The sequence below is a fragment of the Lates calcarifer genome, linkage group LG11 (assembly GCF_001640805.2).
Source record: "Lates calcarifer isolate ASB-BC8 linkage group LG11, TLL_Latcal_v3, whole genome shotgun sequence".
Classification (NCBI taxonomy): Eukaryota; Metazoa; Chordata; class Actinopteri; family Centropomidae; genus Lates; species Lates calcarifer.
Genome location: NC_066843.1, coordinates 10,175,594 through 10,198,099, shown reverse-complemented (window position 1 = coordinate 10,198,099; position 22,506 = coordinate 10,175,594). Strand labels below are relative to the sequence as shown.

The following is a 22,506-nucleotide window of genomic DNA, read 5'->3' as shown; positions in this document are numbered from 1 at the left end:
AAAAAAAAAACATCCGAGCCCTTATAGTCCCAAAACACTGCGGAAACTGAATTCCTCTACGGTCCTTCCACTTTGATAATATTGATCTGTTGTTCCTGTGCAGAGTGGTTAGAGTTCATCACTGGCTGCGTGGATGCACTGCAGTCCTGTAGAGTCCTCGCTGAACAGCTGCTTGGGAAATCAGATGACTTGCTCTCTGATATTCTGAAACTCTGAGAATGTGACTGGCTGTATGTAGGGACGTAGGATTGTGTATAAGGCGGCATGAGTGTTTGACTGGTTTGCTGTGTGTATGCAGCTGCGTACGGTTGTGTTTGAGGGGGAGTGTGGGTGAGTGGGAGGCTCTCTGCATTGCTACATGGCGGAAACCCATTCATGCTTGTAGGGCTCAGTCCTGGCAGTTTAAAGGCCTCTACATTTTCTAAACCCTCTAAAGAGCTGTAGCTTGGCTGGGTTTGGCTGCACTGAGTGTATGTGCCTTGACTAAAGCTGAAGGTGTCTTGGCTGAAGGAGGTAGATGCAGAGGCTGTTGGTAATGCAGATGGTGATGGAGTTTTGTTGTGCTGTTGCTGAGCACTGCTACACTGTCCCAGTTTGGAGGCGAGGTTCTGTAGGGTGTTGAGGATCTGCTTCTGAATGTGTGTCTGCTGTGCCTGCTCCCTCTCCAGGCGGCACTGCTGCTCCACCAGCATTTTCACTGCCAGGCCCAAGCTGCGCACCTCAGAACCCAGGGTCTGAATCTGATCCTGCAGGCCACTTCTCCCTCCAGAGTCCTGGACTCCCTGCTGGGGGCTCAGGTTCCCATCGCTACGAGTGGCGCCCTGGACTCCAGGGGCCTGGAGGCGAATGATGGCACTCCCAGGAGCTGAGGATGTTAAAGTTGCTGGTGGCCGATTAGGAAGACGAATGCCGACCCGCGGTGGAAGGTGAGGGGAACGGACAGACAGACCTGGTCTCTGTGTCAGAAAACGTCTGGGAGTGCCGCCTCCTCCAGGCTGACCCTCCATAACAGTCTGTGCAACATTCAGAAGATATGAAAGTTATTATACAGTCTTACATAAATATAAAAATTAGACTGAGTCAGACTCCTATAATCAGGTTAAGACATACACCATGACATACAACAGCTACTGGTGTAAAAGCAAAGACTCATTATACAAATATAACCCTGGACTTAGCAAATATGTATTGTGGCTTGGTCAAGAGAAGTGACAGTCTATCTTTAAAAAAGTGCTGGAACACACTTGTTGAACTAAGCTTGTGATCAGTTTTTTCTCACCTTTTCAGTGGTCAGATCATACGTTTCAGGCGGCTGAGACATTGCACTTCTCAAATCAGCAGCCTGGATACTCGAGTGATCTCTCCTCAACAGTGATGCCACCTGATGGAATGACTGTTGAACAACAATATATACAAGTTAAGACTGAAAGACAATTCAGTGCTATAAATCTAACAAGTACAACTGTAAGACATTAAGGAACTTAGGGTTAGTAGGTACCTTCATCCTATGTGACAACGCTTTATCCAAAAGTCTCTTTCGAGCTGCCAACATCGAATTGGTGGCTGGAGAAGGGGTGACTCTCCTCCTCATGAACGCTCCAGAGGCTGTCAGTGTGGAAGACACAGCACCCGTCTCTGCCCTTGTTACACTGGGCTGGGGACCTCTTTGTTGGCTGCTCTGTGCAAGGGAGGTGACGCTAACAATCTGGATGTCATTCTCTTCCTTTTCTCCCTCGTGCTGCTGTTCTGGCCTGCTGCCTCCACTGGTCTCCCCATACCCAGATGACTTTGCACTCGACTCTTGATTTGTGGAAGTTTGTTTGGCAAAGTCCGCAGCTGCCGTAAAGCCAGCATGATGAGATGCCTCCCGCAGTAAGTTCTGGAGACGAATGTTACTCCAGCTCTCTTGCGCTGGCCCGGCTCGACCTTGCACTTGTGCTGTTGTTGTGCCGCTTCCGGCCTCGACAGGTCTGACCCTCCCTGGCGGCCTCCCCTGGAACTCCCTCAGGAACAGGTAGATGGCCTGGGCGGACACCTTGATGTTCTCCAGCTCCAGCACAGCTTTGATCTTACGGAAACTCAGACCAGCTTTCCGCAGCTCCACCACTTTGTGTTTGGCAGCATCATCCAGCCGGCCCATGGTCTCTCAAACCCGAGGAGCTCTGTGAGTTTGGCTGTTATTCTCTAGGACATTCAAAGAAGAAAAAAATTTAACTAACACTTATTTTATATTTAATACTGACAAATAAATCTAAAAAAATGTGGAAGCAAATGGAGCTCCTTTAGCAAAGATCTTCACATTTCTTCAAATATCAATGCACCGTGGTGGCATGTGCAAAGGTTTGGGTGCCCCACCAAGTGAGTCAAACTTTTGTATAAAACCACCATGTGTAATAAATGCGATCCAGTCAATGTCTTAATGTAACACAATGAATTCTACATCCATAAAATATTAAAAAACGCCTAGTTTTCATGGTTTGACTTCGTTTTCAAAGTTGGGATGAGACACATATTATTATATAAGAATAAAAAATATATAGTGACCCGCACATGAAAAAAAATAAATAAATAAAAATGAACGACTACTTATTATTTCTGTATATTTCGTGACAAATCAGTAACAAGGCTAGGTTGTTACTGCTTATTATAAATATGTTTTTGTGCAGATTAAAAATTAGTTTTATATTTACGTAATGCAAAACAAGACTACCCAGCGTCAATGAATACATCTACACTTGTCGCTAACTACCGTTAGTCTGTCCTGTTTAAAGATTAACATAGCTACGCTGTACATTGTTGCAAATGTTTTTCGTTGTGGTGGCAGGAATAAATTGAGTTCGCCTGTGGTTAAATAACAGATGTTAGCTGAGCTGGCAAACACCAACAGCTAGCAATAGTACCGTTAGAAAGTGAAGCGCTTACCTTGTCAAACCTCGTCGACAAGAGGGAAGATAGATTATTGTTTCCTATTCGGTTAAATCAGTTCATATACCATGACGATACATTTAATCTCTGCATAACTACGATGCAGTCATACGCACATAAGTACAGTTATCACACATTTCCTCTATATCGACAAATAACCAAAATAAACAAATGAGTTGTAAGTTGTTAAGTGGCGCCCACGTCGATACGTCACGTCCGGTTTGTCGTCATCACCCAGCGACGTTTTCTCAGGCCGCAAGTGGTCACAGCGAAGCACCTCGTTTGTAAGAAATGTAAGTTCAGTCCTTTATTGGATCGCATTCAAGCCCGTTTCTGTTCCAGCATGTAGGTTAGCTCATACGGAAAAATATAGAACATTTTCTGATCGTGTGTGCATTTAGTGGAGATAGCAGTCATCGAAAAACATCCGCCCGAGTTACCAGCTACCTCCTGCTTGTTTTGAATGAAAATCAATGGCGGCGGGTTTCTGCTGTTAGCAGTAAACGTTACGGTCACTGTAAATCATTCTGTTGTCAAAAATTTGAAGACATATTTTTTTACAATGTTATTATTTTTAATGATTAAACAAATGGTAAAATATACTGACCGATTAACTGACAATGGCCGCTCTATACCATTCACAATGTATATAATAGCACTTTGCCTCTCACTTAAGGGCACCATCACCCACAAAGCGAAAGGAGGAGGAAAAAACAAAAGACAGAGGCAAAGAAAAGAGTGGAACGAAGGAAGGAGACAAGGAGAGAGGACGGGAGAAAGTAAGGAAACGCCGCAGTGCTTCCACTGGCAGCAGCAGCAGCAGGTTTGTTTTCTAATTTGCCTCTTTGTGGGATTATTTGTAATTATGTTAGTGACAATATCATTCTTAAATATCTACATTTTATATTAAAATGTGTTTTTCCATTATTTTGACTATGACCAGGTCCAGATCTAGCTCTACTTCAAGCAGCAGCTCTGGTTCCAGCTCAGGGTCCTCAAGTGGATCCAGCTCATCTGGTTCCAGTCGCTCTGGCTCCTCTAGCTCTCGTTCCTCCTCCTCTTCAAGCTCCTCAGGCTCCCCAAGCCCCAGCCGCAGACGCCATGACAACCGGCGCCGCTCCCGCTCTGCGTAAATCACTTTTAGCTAATGCAGCTACACAGTGTTTTCAGAATATGGCATTTTTACTAGCTAAAATTGTGATGAAATTAATCAGTGCTTTGTGTCTGAATCTGCAGGTCCAAAACACAGAAGAGGGGAGATGATAAGGAACGAAGGAAAAGAAGCCCAAGCCCCAAACCAACTAAAGTTCACCTGGGGCGGCTGACAAGGAACGTCACCAAGGTCAGCGAGAGAAATGGTTCTGCATTTTATAGCCCAGCAAAAATAAGGGGTCTCTCTGCTGTTTTCAAGCTGCTAATCTTGATTCGAAGGTTGTTCACAGATTTAATCATGATTATGTGACAACATTGTGGCAATACTTCAGAAATGTCATGGTAGAAAAAAACATTTGCCATTGTAGAAAGTAAAAAAAGAGTTAAAAGAATTATTTTTGACATGGTGTCATTATGATTATGGGTCAACAGACCAACATTGCTCAACAGTAACAACATTCCTCCACAGTTTACACCATCCTGATAAGGATCCTCTGTGTCTTTTTTTTGCACAGGACCACATCCAGGAGATCTTCTCTACTTATGGGAAAATAAAAATGGTTGAAATGCCAACAGACAGGCTCCACCCACACCTGTCCAGGGGCTACGCTTACGTGGAGTTTGAGACTCCTGAGGAGGCACAGAAGGCCCTCAAACACATGGATGGAGGTAGGTCACATTGCTTGTTTCATTGCCTCTGTCTCACAGGACTGGTCCGGGTGTTCATGTTGAATAACTTTCCATGATGATGATGTTATTAATAGGTCAGATTGATGGACAGGAAATTTCTGCATCTGCTGTGCTGACTCAGCGAGTCCGTCCCCCACCTCGTAGACCCTCTCCCCCTCGCAGAATGCCCCCGCCACCACCTATGTGGCGTCGCAGCCCACCACGCATGAGGAGGAGGTCAGACTCACAACCTTATTTGCCTCATGTTCCCAAAATACATTTGACTTTGAATGATTTTCAGTCTGAACATATAGATCTGGCCTCTGGTTAAGATTAAGTATGCTCATTTTTCTGCTTTCAAACCACAAATGTTTTCTTGTAGGTCCCGCTCCCCCAGGAGACGGTCCCCAGCACGCCGCCGCTCTCGCTCCAGATCTCCTGGTCGCAGGCGTCACCGCTCTCGTTCCAGCTCCAACTCTTCCAGATAGACGTGATAAATTAGATTCCCCGACACCAGGTCACCTGGAGTACCCGCTGACAAGAACCTATGGACTCATCAGAAATAAAATCATCTGATTTGTAGCTAACGTAAACATTTGTCTGCATATAGGAGGTTGTTTTTTTTTGTGCAAATGTGAGTTTCTTTTTGCATTTTGTGTTGATCCTGAAAAGCTGGCTCAGTTTTATTTCATGCTGAATTCAGGCTTCATTGACATCTACCAATATTTCTTTTAAAGTGTGTCTTCTTTTTACCACGTACTGAATTTTTAGACATTTTGACAAATAAAAGTGCTGAAACGTACAGTATAGTTTGTGAGCTCATTTTCTAATAGTCAGATTAAGGTTCTGAAAAGCCTTCATTGTATTCCTCTTGGCTCAGTGCCTGCTAGGTATATTTGCTCAATGCCCTTACACAAGGGGTTGCATGCTAATGTTTAATGTGTGCTGTACTTTCGGACATGGAATGGACATGGACTGAACATGGACTACCAAAAGTGAACACAGCAGTTTTTACATTTTAGCAACAACACTTCAATCACATTTTCTTATCAGGCTTCTAATGTGCACTACTGTGTGTGTGCTTTTGCAAAGAGTACAGTACAGTGCTGCCTCATTACAGCTTTAACAGCACATTCTTCTCCCCCATTTACTGAGTAGAGATATCAGATTTAGGGAAATGATTTTTTTTTTTTTTTTGCTAGGAACATGTTTTTTTTGCAGGCCTGACTAAGGGAAAATTGAGCACTTAAGTACCATCATTTTGAAAGGTTATAAAAGTTATAAACTGATTTTGGAAACACACTGTAAGTGATGTGCATAATGACAGGAACACAATAGACATTAAACAATACTCAAGCCTTTTAAATACCGTATAACTTATCTGTGGTTACTTAAAAACAGCAGTTTAATGGACTTAGTGGATTCACCCCTGAGCAACACATTTAACTTAGTTGTCTTGCATCTGTTAGGGCGGGACAAATTACACGTTTACCATTATAATTGGATTGAGCCTGTAACAGAAATCCCACCATAGCCCCGCCCACCTTCAACCTGGGCTCTAATCAATCACAAGTGAGAACACCTGTGTAATTTGTTTTTCGTTAGTTTGTACTGTTTTAGGCGAAATTGAAGGGAATTTAGTAACAGTATCTACCACGGTTACCTACCTGGCACAAGACCACAAGAGAGCTGATATTTTTGGAATTCTGGTCGGTGGCTTGTCAAATTTGTTAGGACTTTTTAGGGCTTTGGACTTCTGCCTTCCGAAGTACCGGCTCGGTCCCAGAGTGTGTCAAGAGAAGATTGAGCATAAACCCTGAGCGCGATATTTGTATCAAGTATACTTTACTCTAATCGGGGGTTGCTGTGAAGAGAAAATCAGGCCAGGTTAAATGCTAATTAGCCCAGACACCGAATTAGTGAAAGAAATGATAGATTTGGGTGTCTTCACTATTCGGGAGTGTTGTGAACTCGTTTCCATACCGCCATAATGACCGCTGGGGGTCTCACTGCTGAGAAAGACAGAGAAGAGTCGCATTCATATATGGTTGTGGCATCAACATTATTCTAATGACCATGCCCTGCTGTTCGGCCGCCCTCCACCTAAAATTGCAGCTCTCTCATTAGTTGTTTGGACGCGTTACGGCACACGCTTACAAATTCAGTCCTTTGCGTCCGGTGGCAATTTTTTTGTTTTTACTTTCGATGCATGAGAGTTTGAGGTTTTCAGCCGCTGAGCAGGCATCCTAAAAGGATCATTTGCATTATGGCTTCGGATCTAGAAAAGAACAGACGGCGTATGAAACAGCTTTTGGAGAAACCTGGGAATGGAAACTGTGCCGACTGCGGAGCCGCAGGTAGGCAGGAGGGGATGTCACTGACAGATGCTGGACACATTTTAGTGACCTCTTCCTACTTAAATCTGTTTGTTAAAACATTATGTGTCACATATATTTGTTATGGGGTATTATAAGCTGTAATTAATTTCCTGTATACTACAGTTTCACAGCGTGCCTTCAGTTCTTTTTCGCAAGAGTACAAGGTCGTTTAGTTTCTCTTCTCAGACAGTCACAATGTGGTCAAGGCTTGGTTATGAAATACGTAACAGTTGACATAGTGAAAATCATTTTCACACTGGAGAACAATTGATTTAGTCAGGATTCTAACAGCAACGAATTAATGTGTTGTATTTCTAGTTTTTTTTAAATTTAATTATAGTAACATTTGTAAACCAAGTTTGGAAGCTTAAGTCAAACTTAGTGTTAGTCTTAAAAAGGTGCTTCACAAAATGTATGTTGTATGATTCATAATCTAATGGGTGGGGGATTTCCATGAATGTCTTTTAAGTTGAGGAGTCAAATGTGTATTCATCTGGTGGCTGATTTCTTTCAGCAAGCACAGACTATGTGGCTAGGCGCCCTCAGGGTCACACCTAGTAGGTTTGCACTTACCATATCCACAGTTCATATCACGGTATATGCAAACAGGTGTGGTTTTGTGAAATAAGGCTCAACTATTCTTGAGAGGAGGTTAGAAAGATCTAGAATAATGCGTTGAATGAATTTAGCCTTCCTTTGCATAGTATAAGTGTTGAAAATGCTGAAAAATTGGAGCTCTGAGTGAAATTCGATTACCCCATAAATACATGAGAGCATCATCCCTACTAAATGCCATTACAATTAATTTCAGCTCTCTTCAGGTCCATTCATTCAAGTCTTTTTAGCATCAAGATATTCATATCTTGATGACAAATCCTGTCACTGCCAAATGTGTATTCACTGTCTATGTGCTAATTCTGACTTTATATGGATCCTACATAATACAGGCTTCATAATATACAGAGAAAATGGGAGTGGCTAACGACACATCATCTTCTTGTCTCAGCTGTACAGATGTACAGTGTTACTTGTGTGCAGCTTTGTGATTACACACAAGGAAGTACTTCTTTTTTTTTTTTCTTCCCTCTATTTTTACATTGTGTGTGAGCTGAGACCATTTCTCCCTTAGTTGTCATTAGCAGTGTTTGAAGGAACTCCAGCTCACTGATACAATCTGCTTCACACTGCCCTAGTTGTCTGGCTCACTTACAGAATAACTACCACAGCAGCTTGCATCAGAGTAATGATTCTGAAAATGAGATTTTGAAGTGTAGGAGGAGCTGTATATGTCACACCTTTGCTGTCCTGTGTTCTTCACAGACCTGAATTTAAATGAAACAAACAAAAAATATCTATTATTGATTAGTCCTTGGCTTTAAAAAAAGAAACTAGCTGTGCATTAATTGTGTAATTCTGTGAAACTGCTTGCTAAGCTTCGCTCTTCCCACATGTGTCTCCCTTCAAAGTAATGTTTCATCCTTTTAGTGCTCTGACCTTTTTACTGAGCTTCTCAAGTCCACAGCAAAATGTCATGAGCGCTGGAACATAACCGGGTGACATGTTATGAAGTTTTGTTTTTCTTTTACAGTTTGTCAGCCTATTTTATGTAAGAGGTCTTAAGCATGTGTTTTCCTGAGGCACAGAGCTGTTGGAGATAGTAGTCACTTGTATTGTGGGGTGGGTGATGTGGGGGGTGTGAATATAAAGTGTGAATGTAATGTATGTGTGAATGACACTTTACACTTACTGGTAACTGCACAGACACATGATATAGATACACCTGTGAATTCACAATATTCACAAAAATGTTAATTCAAAGCCTAGAATGTGATATAGAATAGGCTTTATTGTCATTGTACAGTTAAGTACAATGAAATTGTGGGTGCTCCACAAAGACAGACTATGCACTATAGAAGAGATTTAAATACAATATGTGTATATGTATATGTACTTTTGATAGAGGTATTAGAGGTATATTAATGTCTGCCTCTGATAAAATATTAGATTAGATAGACTTTATTTATCTCACTTGTGGGAAATTTACATGTTACAGCAGCAAGAGACAAGAGTGACGAAAATAGAAATATAAAAAAGGCACAGAAGGGTAAAAAAAATTAAAGTACAGCAATCAGCTGTAGCCTCTGTAGATCAAACTTATCAATCAACTATTCAGCCAAAAAATAATTTTTGTTCACCATGTCTGAGCAGGTATTGCAGTAAGGAAGCACAATAAATGTGGGCTGATGTGTAAATATTGTATTAAAGGAGACATTATGTAGTGTTGCAGAAATTGCATGAAACACTACCCTGCTGGGGGAGATTCAAGGTGAGCCATCAATGGTGTCAGGTCTACCCTCTCCCTACAGTCACCATACTGAGACACACGGGGAGCACCCAGGTTGTGCTCACACGAACAAAAAAATCTAGTTCACATCCTGATTTATATCATTTTCCCCTTAATATTGATTATCTGTAGAACTAAGCTAGGGTATTACGATCACTCTTAGGATGTGGACTGTTTTTTTATCTTGTCATGAAAACACTGTGCTCACTTTCCTGTATGTACTATGTATGTTAACATACATGTGACCTGTGAAAATCATTTCCCCAGTGTGATAGTTGTCTGCTTGCAATATTGTATTGGTTGCCTGCTCTACGCTTTGGTCAGCCTGTTTCAAATACAGCTGAGCCATCAGTGTCTGTTAAAAGGAAGTTGAGAAAGGTTTCAGTGTGTTCAGTTTTGTAGGCTTCAAAGTAGTGTTTGTGTGCATCTAGAAATAAGTGTCTGTTTTGCAGACCCGGAGTGGGCATCCTATACCCTGGGTGTGTTCATGTGTCACAGCTGCTCAGGCCTCCATAGAAACATTGCTCAGATCAGCAAGGTGAAGTCTGTCCTTCTGGATCCCTGGAGCTCATCTGAGGTGGAGGTGAGAATTACAGTCAAAGGACTTCATTCATACACATGCTTAGCCAAGTAGAAAGCACTGTCTTTTGTAAGAGAAGATCAGACATTGATTATAATCTAAAACTTGGCATGAAGCAACGTCTGCAGCCTCTGGCCTCACCCTCACCCATCCCACCCTGCTCCACTGTGAGCGTCCTTCTCTGCCTCTGCATCCCTGCTTGGAAGAATAAGACAAGTCATCAGTCTCAATTCACCATGGCCTGAAAGGCTTGAGCTAGCAGCTGGCAGATACAACCAGTATCTTTGCATATGTCTGTGCGACTGTTAGTGTGTGTGTGTGCTGAATCCTGGGACTTTCAGATTTTAAAAGCCATGGGTATATGTCACAGTGCAAAATGTATTCTCCATATCAGTACCTATATCAGTCAGACTGTATCATGCTGCTGTCTGCTTGCTTGTATGTCTCTCTCTTTTTATTTTTCTTCTTCTTCAATTTGTGTGTGTGTGTATGTATCTATGCATGTGTGATGTATGGTTTCCCAGCTATCTGCAGATGCATGCTCAATAGTATCTTCTGCATTAAATACAGAAACCTAAAGAAGCTGCTTCCATGGCAGCAGCATTGTCTCCCTCTGGGCAAGTCAGCCTGCACAAACAGTGAGCTGCAAGCACCTCATTATATTTAAGTGTGTGTGTTTGTGTGTGTATGAGTTTGCAACCTGCCCTCATCAACCAAATACACACTAGTGCACTCACAGCCATTAAGCAACTGAGTGCACACAGATATCACTTACAAAAATCAGATGTTTCTTTCTGGCCTCTGCAGTTTATGGACTCTGTGGGTAACAATGCTGCCAAGGCCAAATATGAACAGATAGTTCCTGCCTTCTACTACCAGCCCACACACAAAGACTGCACGTAAGTGATATTGTCCTCCACCCTCCTTAACATGTGATTTTAGCCATTTCTACACAGGTGGTCTCTATGGACAGGTACATCCAGACAGGTAACAAATTAAATGAAAATTCTTAAAAATTACTGGAGAAACAGGATGACACTGCCCCCATCTTTAGGGAACGAGGAGTCATTGAATAGTTTGAGTTTGATTTTAAACTTGTTGGACAGCACTCTCCACCAACACCAAACACCATTGAGGGAATATCTTTTGGAAAGATGGTATTCATCCCTCCAGTAGAGTTCCTGAGACTTGTAGAATCAATGCCAAAGCGCATTGAAGCTGCACTAGCCACACATGATGGCCCACTATCTTACTAGCCCACTAGCTTATAAAGACACTTAATGGGGGTTTTCCTTAAATTTGTCACCTGTCAGTGTCTGAAATGATTAAAGGTTAAAGGTATTGGTGACACGTGACTTAATCACCCATTCATTAACTTATACAGTAATAAATCCTGATGTCATTGTTCAACAACAATGTGAATCTCAGTTGATGTATTGTGATAATTTTGAGCAGAGAAAGGAAAATATTACTGATAACATCTTTATAACTATAGAAGTTGATGCCTTCAACAACAGGGTAACAAGTGGTTTGGTTGCCAGGCTGGCATGTAGAAAGTCTTCAGTGATAGGACTGTCAAGTTCCTGTTGGAAGTGGCAGTTCAGTAGAGGGGTTTCTCCTCAACTGTCTTGTGATTATAAATAAGATAAAATAAAAATAAATTAAATTGATCTTAAAATGGAACTGCACTTCAAAGAACTCTACAAAGCTATGACATTAAAGACTATTGCTGAAAGCAATATAGCTGATTAGCCATGCTCACATACGTTGCCCTGGTGAGAATCATGCTGAAGATGCACTCACAGGAATGATACTTTGTGAATGTTAAGGATAATAAGGGAACCAAGAGAGTCCAGATAAATCAATATAGCAAGGAAAAATGTATGACATCTAATAGGGGAGCACACGCTGTCTAATCGGTATGATGAAAGATGGAGGATATGGGAGACATAAGTGATAATTATGAGAGGATGAGCCAAGTAATATTTGATTGCTTATGTTCAGAGTTTGCACAAAGTGTAGCACAGAGGCTTGACATCCGTGTAAGTTAATGAGACATTTTCAACAAATCAGCTCAAGCATGAAGTAAACATCAAAACCAGGCAAATCTGAGTGTATAACACCAACTGTTCTACAGGCTCCTGAGGGACCAATGGATCCGAGCCAAGTATGAGAGAAAGGAGTTTTTGTGTGTGGAGATGCAAGAGCCCTACTCGGCAGGTAAGAATTAAATGTGTCTCTATACAGTTAAGCGCACAAACACATTATACTTCTTGCTTACTTGGAAAAACAAGTAATTGTCTGTCTCACACAGCACCCCCTGTTCAGTATTGAATGAATACTCAGCAGGAAAACAGCATCATCCATTTATCATTACTAACATTCTTGGCTGATCACACCCAAGATAAAGACTGAAAGAGGAAGGGAAAGGAGACCTCATCTCACGCCCCACTTTGCTGAGCAGCTGAGGGCTGTTTTCCCCTGCGTCCAGTCTTTATGCTAAGCTAGGCTAACCACTCCCCAACTCGAGCTCCACCTTTATTAAATAAGAGAACAGTGATATTAATCTTCTTAGCCAATAAAATATACTCAGATACTATGTGTCTTGTTCATTCAAATGTAATCAACTTCCTTTAGATATTTATTTTAGTACCACAGGATGAACTCTTTATTAATCATCGTTTATGAAGGATATGACAATATTCTGGGACGGCATGTTCCTCCCCTTGTTTCATCAACTAGTCTGAGTTTGTGAAAAACAAGCATATTGATATCTGTGGGGGCTTGGTGTGTGTTGTGGGAGGTGCTGTTTGGCCTGGTAATGGCATGATCCTATCTGTAACTCACGGCTGAGTAGGCACGATGACCATTGCCATTAGCACTACCATTGCCCAGCCCGATTACCCAGCCAATCAGATTGTGCGATTCTCGTTAGCTACTTGAGCTGACAGACGGTGCGTCAGCATGGCTTAGACAGTGGCGGAGATGATGAGGGCTGGTTATCAAGGTAGGAAAACTGCCCTTTGCTGTTGTCCTTCTGCTCTTCGTGTGTCCTCATTTTCTTTCCTTCCAACTTTAGTCTAATGTACACCTACCTCTGTTTCTGCATAACTACAGTATGTCTTACCCTCTTTATATGGTTGACTGTGTGAAATCATTGGCCAAGCTCGCTTCCTTATTTAGTGTACATTACATAACCCTTATCTCTCTTTGTGCTGAATCATGAGCCTGTGAATGTGTGTCACAAATGACAAATGTCTCTTGGCTAATTGCCCAATGCTGCCTCATTAAAAGAGAGTGGCACCAACATGACCACTAATCAGACTCAGCTAATCAATAATGGATGCCAAACGGAGTTGAAATGAGTATACAGATGCTAAGATAGGGCTTTTATGACATCTTAAGATTGTAGAATCTTATTTATCATGTATAGATACAAAGATGATCTCATTTTGATGTCTTAATATGAAGTGAGTTAAAGCAGTTGAAATATTACTCAGCAGCTGAAATATTACTCAGCTGAAAAAACCTCTACTGATGTACAGTATTTGCCAACAGTAACACAAAGTCATTTTGTGTTATTATTACCACCACCACTACTACTACTGTGTTTTGTCATCTGTTTAAACACCAGCCTCTACTTATGTCCAATACAATAATACAATAATAAATATGTGTGTTTATAAACCAGTTATTAAATGTTTATATACTTCAGTTCCAGCAAACAGTTTGACTTGTTAAACAGGGGTGTAATTAATAATATTAATTCTATTCAGTTGTTTCAGTAAAATAAGACTTGTATTGTGCATGCTTGCTCACTGGTCTGGTTTACTGGGGCAGCCTAATGAAGAATGATCCATAAATTAAAGGATAGATCCACTACTTTTGAGAAATTCATTGTTCTGCTGCAACTTACTAGACCTTAGGGAAAATGGGAAGCTGTCAGTATGGTCAGTCATGTCTATATGTTCCATATGTTCTGCTGATAAAACATGATCAACAGCAACCATGCTCTCTATCGGATTTTAGTGACTGTTTCCCCTGGTAATGTCTGTGCTGGAAACAGGAAGTTGTGCAAAATGAAGTCAGTTTAACCTGACAGAGTATGGTTTGTGACCATGTTTTTGTATAACGCATAAAGACATGACTGTTACTTCACACTCCCTTTGTATTAGCAGTGGCTGGGACTGTCTTGCTAAATTTGTATTAAAGTGATGTCATTGATAGAGCAACAGTGTCAGGTTCATGTAGTATGCAGCATTCCACACGAGAAACAGATTGTGATATCTAAAAATCAACACAGTTCCCTTTTATTAAGTTTTCACATCACACTCTTGTATTTGCTATTAAAACAGGCACAATAAGAAGTACCTTTACTCTGCAATAATGAGCTAAAATACAACCTGAATTTCAGACAAACTGGGGCTATGTAATAAAGTAATGAGCAGCAGCATTTTAGAGGGTTAAAACAACAGATAAGTTGGGAAAGGTGGAATCAAAATACTTACATTTTTTCTGATCAACTTAAAGCTCTTGCATTTCTCTGAGATTAACACTGAATGTATCAAGAGGCAAAATGCTCATTGACCCTTTGGACTAAAACACGCAATAAATGATAGGTGCATGCAAAAAGAAAAACAAGTAAAATCTCATTGTAAGGTAGAGAAGATAAAGCACTATTATCAGAGTCTCATGACTGTCAAACTCTTCCTCTCTGTGTCTCTCTCCCTCTCTGTCAATGGCCTCTTGTGTTGTGCTGTGCAGAGGTTTAGGAGCATGTGGCTGTGTCTCTCTGCTATGGAGGAAGAATGACCTCTTTTGTGTGCAAATATTCTATATAACATCGCTCACAGGCTTTAGGCCAGAGAAAAACGAGCTAGCAGTGGTCCATAGAGGACCTGGAGAAAGGTGGATGCTGTGGTCCAAAAGTTGCTTGTTGTCAAATATTTGACACTCTGTTGTTACAGTGAATGACTTGTCATCTTCTCTGCTGTTATGTTGTTGTGGACAATCGACCCCCCCCCTCCCCATATTGGAACAAAACATTCTGGCTTATGAATAACTGATGAATCCATTACTCAACCAGAAGTTTACAGCTGTCTGTGGGCCACACTGTACAAAGAAGCAAGAAACTGAAGAAAAAGGAAGGGACAAAGGTTCAGGTAGACAAGCAGGCAAACATTTAAGGATCTAATTTCAGGTCCATTTCCCTGATGAAAGCACCGACTGAGATGTAATTTTCTGGCATATTTTCTTTCTCAAATTGTTTCTGTTGTCTGCTTTTTGTTGCATTGCACTTAAGCTTTTACTATACTTGCATTTGACAGACTTTCTATCAACGCTTTTCTTGTACAGTTATGTGCAGGGGAAGTGGTTTCAGATGTTTCTAATGTAGTCTATTTGCAGATTCCCATGTGAGCAAACAAAAACTGTTAACTAGTATATATTTGAAGCTGTGGGTTTACATTGCCAAGGTTTATTATTTTAGATATGTGACCCTATTGAGCATACCACTGATATTAAAATTGTAAAAGTATCTTAATACCAAAGAAAGTTCCTTGCAACAGTTTCAATTTGTGGATATTGCATTGTCACAGTGCTGCTGGAATGATGACAGATGGGGAACTATGCCTAAAACAAAATGTTGGTGAATCAACCCAACATTTGGAACTCAAATTGAAGACTGATTCAGGTCATTGTAGTAAAAAAAAAAAAAAAAAAAAAAGGTCTCTGCTTAATATTGCTATATAGATGGTATGTATGGGTAAGAAAGTGTGTATAGGGCAATGATGTTGCACTTCTTCCTGCAGTATTGTTTCTGTTGGCTCACACTAAATATAAGCAGAGAGGTCAGTGTTGGGAACAAAGCCCAGGAACAGGGCCAACAAGATGTGTCTGTGTGTGTGAGATTATTTAGGAGAAATTAAAAATGACCAGACTCATTTACCGGCACTAATTAGACTGTTACACAAGTTATGAAAATAAAGTTATTTGCTGTTTTTTTTTTAATATAAAAAAAGCCTCATACGTGTGTGTGTGTGTGTGTGTGTGTGTGTGTGTGTGTGTGTGTGTTAGAGAGGGAGAGTTTATATCAGTGATGTTCACGCTTGTAGAGGAAGCCATCAGTTGAAGGTGAATTATTTATGTGTAGTAAAAGCAGAGGTGCTACCTCCCACTACTGCTGAGCTGCTAAGACTGGTGACCACATAAGCTCAAAGTGTGCACATACACTTGTACACACACAAGTGTATGTGCACACCAGTGTTGTTTCTGGTTGCACAGTTAAAAGATGTCTCAGACTCTTGGTAACTGCCATTACATGATGTAAAATTACTGTTTTAGTGTACTCACAGTATATATATATATATATATATATAAGTTGCCCACTTGCTTCCTGCCATGATAATGTCACTTGTGACTATTAAATCAGTACTTTTACATAAAACTGGACCTAAAAGCTATGTGTAGTGTATAGTTCCTTGCTGCTCTTAAACAGGGTTTTAGTTTTCTGGTCAGCAAACTCTGCTCTCATCAAGCTCTCTTCCATTAAAAGCAGGCAGCTATTTTCAGTGAAAAAGCTCTGATAAACCCACTGTATGCTACCAGCCCAGCACCAAACAGAAGACAGAGATAGTCAGATATTTCTTTGAGGATTTGGCAGGGACAAAAAACCAAAGTTAAAAGGAGAATGAACATTAGACTTGCATTCATCAGGGACAGACACACAACTTTATTTGTGAATTTTTCTTTTGTATTAATGTTTGTCATAGATTTATATATAATATAATATAAATTTGCTAAAAGTCTGGGTCTTCTCTCTGTATTCTTGCTCCGTGTCAATGTAATGGGACCCTTGGCTCCCCTCTGGCAGGCTACAGGGAGGGGTTTCTATGGAAACGTGGCAGAGACAACGGACAGTACCTCAGCCGGAAATTTATTCTGTCAGAACGGGAGGGTGTTCTGAAGTACTTCAACAAGCATGATGTAAGTGCTTTCTCTCTCTTTTGGTTTCTCAACTGTATTTGAGCTGTTAATCTGTGTTAAACTGTCCTTGTTAAATGAGTTGCTTTTACCTAGAGATGTTTGATTTTTCTTCCGGAGACCTTTCAACTCCCATTTAAAATTGTTGCGTAAAATTATCTGCATAAGTACAAGATCTGCATGCTTTGCCAAATGTGGTTATCACCCAGTTTAAACACTATAAAGATAAGGAAGGACAATCGTTTTAATATTGGCATAGAACATAATCAGTGTATTTTCAGCCTCTTATTCATCTACCGTATGATTAACCTTTTCTATTCCATCCACATAAAGAACGTTTTGAGGACATAAGACTTCACCATTGACTGTCATGTTTCTAAAAATGTCTTTCTTTTCTGCAGGCCAGAGAGCCCAAGGCGATAATGAAGATCAATTCTGTGAATGCCACATTCCAGCCAACTAAAATCGGCACTCCCCATGGCCTGCAGATAACCTATCTGAAGGACAACAGCACCAGGAATATCTTTGTTTACCATGAGGATGGAAAGGTGAGGTGCAGTGCCTCTCTGTTGATGGTTTGAACTGGAAATATAGAGCAGGAGAGGCAAGGGAAAGGCATGTGAGCCCCTCTGGTGGAAATGCTTTGTCATTACATGTCAGTGCTAAATTGATGTTTATTTGTACAAGGGTTTAATAACACCCATACAAAACTAAAACATGTTAGTCGTTTGACAAAAGTGGATGATAAGTGATCACTTGCGACTGGTAATGGCTCAGCAACATTCAGTCCCATGGCTTATGATGTAATGGGACATTAAAATTGTGAGAGAATATGCCACTGCTTCCAGAGGGTACACATCTCTTGGGGTTTAGAGCTGTTCAGATTGTATCTCTAGTACAAATGCCATTCAAAGCCATTTTGTCTCATAATGAATGTCATGTATAGTGCTTGGACTAATTATAAATATGAGTCATTCATTGTACTTCCTGATGTCCTGTCCTGAAGGAAATGGTGGACTGGTTCAATGCCATCAGAGCAGCCAGGTTTCACTACCTGCAGGTGGCTTTTCCTGGGGCTCTCATCTCTGATGTGAGTACTTACACATACATGTACGCCATAGCCACCACCGAGTATACTGCATTACAATCTCTGTATATTTTCTGGGAATTGGCAAGTTTTGGCAAACTGGGAGATTAACATTCTGCAAATAAAAATGAACTTCTGATTCCATTGTTTCTAGACTTGTCATATTTAAATTTGAGTACAACAAAATAAAGTAATACATTAGTTTCACTATTCCCTTATTGGAATTTTAGGCTTTAAAATACCATCCAGCCTGTTATGTCAGGAAATAAAACTTACAGAAAATAAGACTATAACAGTCTAACAAAGAGAATATAAAAAGAATCAAATTTATTAAATTAGATTGAGATGTGTAGTCATAATCTTCTAGAGGGAGCTGGAGTCTTGGATTTATGACCTCATTACTGTTTCTTCCTGGCTATGGCCCCATACATGCATACTTAGATACACTGTTTACCTCAGAGCTTATTAGTAACCAAGTTTTTGCTCTTTGTTTGTTTAGTTGTTGCCAAAGCTAACCAGGAACTACATAAAGGAGGGTTACATGGAGAAGACTGGTCCAAAGGTGAGGCATTTTTCTGTTTTATTTGTGAAGAAAATATGCAGAGCTCATAATGAATTTGACATGTGTAGCTCTGTGAATTGACCTTGTGTTTCTGTCCCTCAGCATACAGAGGGCTTCAAGAAGAGGTGGTTTACGATGGATGACAGGAGGCTCATGTACTTCAAAGATCCACTGGTATTAGAGCTGCATGTCATGAGGAAACTGCTGTAGTTACAAACTGACCAGCAGATGCTGCTGTCCCTTTTTGCCTTTGTATCATTCTTTTTTAGAATAAGTTCACCAAAAAACTCAAAAACAAGCAATTCATACAACTTTGGTCATATTAACTGTGGCTTAGCTTGACACATACCAAAACAGCAATTTTTTTTTTTTTTTTTTTTTAAAAACAGTATGACATTCTTATATTCATTTCACTGACATATGTCTGGGTTTGTATTTCTTATTGAACCTATTAACCTTTTGTTTCACACAGGAACACTGATTTCCAGTTTAAATCAGGAAGATTAACTGTGTTTCTCTCTCTGCTTTTAGGATGCTTATGCACGAGGCGAGGTGTTTGTTGGTGGTAAGGAGAACAACTACACTGTGCTTCCTGGCCTCCCACCTGGCATTCAGGGCTACCACTGGCAGTTTGGAATTACCATAGTGACCCCAGACAGGAAATTCCTTTTTGCATGCGAGACTGAAGCGGATCAGAAAGATTGGATAGCTGCATTTCAGACTGTTATTAACAGACCGATGCTTCCTCAGGAGTATGCAGGTAAAGTGAACACCTGACTATGTTATTATTTAGCTTTTTCTTCTCAATTGCTGAATCAGCTACATTTTTCTCTTCTCTGCAGTGGAGGCCTATTTTAAGCACAAACCATGACTGTCTCAGTGACTGAAGAACTACTGATGCAGGATAAGGAGCAAGAAGTGGAGCTGGAAGAAGAAAAGGACCTGAGATATGTACGTGACATCTCATAATCGAAGCTCTTGTAAAATGAATTGTGGCAGAGAAAAGAACTTACAGGTGAGACAGCTTCAGCTGCAGTTACCATTCCCACAATTTACTCTACCTGTCATCCTGCTCAACTTCACTTACATTATGTGCCAGACCCATTTTTTAGGGAGTCAGAATCACTTGTTAGCTCCTGAATGTTAGCCTAACTCACTCGTCTGTCATGTCATGTGACTTACATACTTGAAACAGGTTAGTTATCCTGACCTGAATGTGCAGAAGTTATATATGTATGCCTTTTGTGTAGGAATCAGAACTGTTGCTGCTCAGACATGAAGACATTTCACTGTGGTGGTCTCTCTATCATAATGAATATTTTCCTTGAATTTCAACCTAGTCTACAAACTGTGCCATTCTGGCCAGTTAAAGGCATACTAAAAATATGATCTGACACAGGACTGTATTATGTTGGTAGGAAGGAATAATACATAGTCTACTGATACTCTCACACATCCTCACATTTATTTCCATGTATGAGTACAATGATATTTATTTCTCAATTAATTTATTTTTTTTAACTGTCTAATTTGTTATCTGCAGCTTTCAATGTTAATGGTATCAAGCACTGCAGGTACAGTAAGCCATTTGTGCTTTTTGTACATCTTCAAACAGCTGAATGCAAACAGCTTAGTGTGAGGTTTATTACTAGTTTATTATACTCCTTTATCTAATTTTTTAAAACTATAAAAACAATGGGTTAAGCGTTTGCGTTCATGTCATATTATTATTTATCCACTAGAGGGAGACAGATGAAAGGTTTTTAAACTTATTACGACCTCCTCACAAAAACTCCAGGACATCGCTAACCTCCTCAAACCAGAGACTGGATCTGAGGGTGGACATGTTATATAATTTGTGTGCTGAGGAGAAAGATGTGAAGATGTTCTTGAACAGTGCTGAGAAGAGAGCAGTTCATTCAGATAGAAAGAGCTGGGGTCAAGCAAGTAATGTGAGCACAAATCTGTCCTGCTTTAGTGTCACTAAAGACGCTAGCTATTTGCACACACTGTTTTGTGACATGCTCTAAACTCACTGAAGTCATGTAAGAGGAGAATCTGTGTGTAATCAAATCTGAAATATGGTCATTATTAAAAGGGTAAAAGCCACATTACCTCCTGTTTTTATTGTGGTTAACTTTCAGTTACAAGAAAGAAGTTTCACATTGAAAAGTAGTAAAATCGAAAACCAATACATTACTGAGAACATCAAGATTGGAGAATGTACAGTAAATACTGTACACATCTATTCAGAATTTTATGGTTTCTATGACTAAGATGAAATCTACCAAAACAACTGTCATATAAAAAGTGCCCTACACTTCTTTTATGAAGAATAGGTTGAATACTGTCAACAGATTATAAGAAACATACTGGTCAAAAATGTCTTTACAAGACCATGGCACTATATACCCCATTTATATATTCATGAATGGCAAAACAAAAGCAGGAATTAAAGCAGTCTGCAGTTACAAATAAAATAGTAAAACAAAAACAAATATACAACCGTGATTCATATACAATACTTTAGGTACCATTGTCAACATACTGTAGGTCTTAATTTCTGAAACCCCACCCATGCTCATTTACCATCTAAAGTGCTTCCTATTGAAACTTTTTATACATGCAGAAGAAAAGTGTAAAGACACCTTCAAAACCCTAAGGTCTATAGATTAGATACAGTATGTTTGAGCATCTGTTTAAAATAACTTCAAAACAAAAGACTATATTATCAAGAAGAGAGGTTGCATTAGAGCTCTCAAGACTCAAAACTGATCCTCTTTAATTGAAAAAAATCTGTCTGAAAACTTTTTAGGTTCTATAAACCATGCACTAACATGTTTCTCTAGATTTGTTTAAACTATTTTTCAAAATTATTTTTGCATTAAGAATGAATTCAAATCTACTAAAACAATGGTTTAATGTGGCTGATGATGTTATTCTGTACTCAATTTCTTTGTATACAAAAGAGCAACATTCATTTACTTTTATGTTATGTTGAAGTAATATATATATCCACAGTTGAATCATGGAAATGCTTAGATTGAGTTTATGCTGGTGAGCTAAACTGGCTCCAGGGAGCCTGAATTACTGACGTGAACACTGAATCATAGACAGAAGACACATCACTATATACATCTAGTATATGAACATTCAAACTAATTTCACTGACATTTGAAATGGATTTAAGAAATAAAGGGCTTTAAAAGACATGCCTTGTCTCTGCAAAAAAGATTATTTCCCTCCACAATAAAAATCACCACACAAGGTAATGCAAAGGTATTTGCTAGGTGTCAGATTCTATGCCCACGGTCAAAAGATAATCATGCAGATAAATGGGGAAACAATGGAGGAAAATGTCCATTAATAGGTTAATAACTGAGGTGTGCAGCTTCTGTGTTTTGCAAACCATAACCTGGGGCTACATTCACAGCTGCAGAAGGAGGTGGTTGAAGAAAAGCAGGACACACAGGATGGAGGAGGGCAGTGAGAGGAGTGCAGGGCAACAGATTGAGGTTGGGAGTACTGGGACAAAGAGGTTTAAGAGTGGCGAAACAGAGGGACAAAAAGATTTATACCTCGCTGGAGCTGACTCCTCATTTCTGTCCAGGCCAGATATACATAGTGTATGAAGATGAGTGATACGTATATCTATATACACACGCACACGCACACACTCACAGACTGATCCAGAGAGTGACTGGAGCAGGCTTTAAGACCTGCAGCACCCAGTACCCTTCATCTCTTTGTTTACGTACTCCTGCAGCTTAAACTTCTCACTGGGATCCTTCACAGACCTGTGCTTCAGCTCCCTGAGACAAAGGAAGA

The 22,506-nt window shown here is 40.2% G+C and overlaps 5 protein-coding genes across 5 annotated transcripts in view; 2 read left to right on the top strand and 3 right to left on the bottom strand.

Annotated features, from left to right (window-relative positions):
* Positions 1-22,506, bottom strand: part of pam16 (presequence translocase associated motor 16) — a 359,227-nt gene that overhangs the window by 195,966 nt on the left and 140,755 nt on the right. The window lies entirely within an intron of this gene.
* Positions 57-3,112, bottom strand: LOC108886141 (uncharacterized). Its single transcript, XM_018680820.2, has 4 exons — positions 2,923-3,112; positions 1,499-2,184; positions 1,280-1,393; positions 57-1,013 (listed from the first exon to the last, which is right to left on the bottom strand). Exons 2-4 carry the CDS (start codon positions 2,138-2,140, stop codon positions 57-59), a joined length of 1,713 nt encoding a protein of 570 aa, XP_018536336.1. The 5' UTR covers positions 2,141-2,184; positions 2,923-3,112.
* LOC108886144 (RNA-binding protein with serine-rich domain 1) lies at positions 3,134-5,548 on the top strand. Its single transcript, XM_018680824.2, has 7 exons — positions 3,134-3,218; positions 3,602-3,748; positions 3,869-4,054; positions 4,162-4,267; positions 4,593-4,746; positions 4,842-4,983; positions 5,129-5,548. Coding segments are annotated over exons 1-7 (843 nt in total). The 5' UTR covers positions 3,134-3,216; the 3' UTR covers positions 5,235-5,548.
* Positions 6,378-20,787, top strand: LOC108886139 (arf-GAP with dual PH domain-containing protein 1). The gene is made up of 11 exons (XM_018680818.2): positions 6,378-7,103; positions 9,921-10,051; positions 10,856-10,947; positions 12,186-12,268; positions 16,920-17,032; positions 17,431-17,577; positions 18,036-18,119; positions 18,616-18,678; positions 18,781-18,852; positions 19,210-19,438; positions 19,521-20,787. The coding sequence occupies exons 1-11, from the start codon at positions 7,013-7,015 to the stop codon at positions 19,547-19,549; spliced, it is 1,134 nt and encodes a 377-aa protein (XP_018536334.1). The 5' UTR covers positions 6,378-7,012; the 3' UTR covers positions 19,550-20,787.
* The window catches only part of LOC108886140 (ras-related protein Rab-26), a 50,693-nt gene continuing 48,965 nt past the window's right edge, over positions 20,779-22,506 (bottom strand). The window contains exon 9 of the mRNA XM_018680819.2: positions 20,779-22,490. Within this exon, the coding sequence (XP_018536335.1) occupies positions 22,391-22,490 (100 nt within the window). The 3' untranslated portion in view covers positions 20,779-22,390. The remainder of the gene's footprint in view (positions 22,491-22,506) is intronic.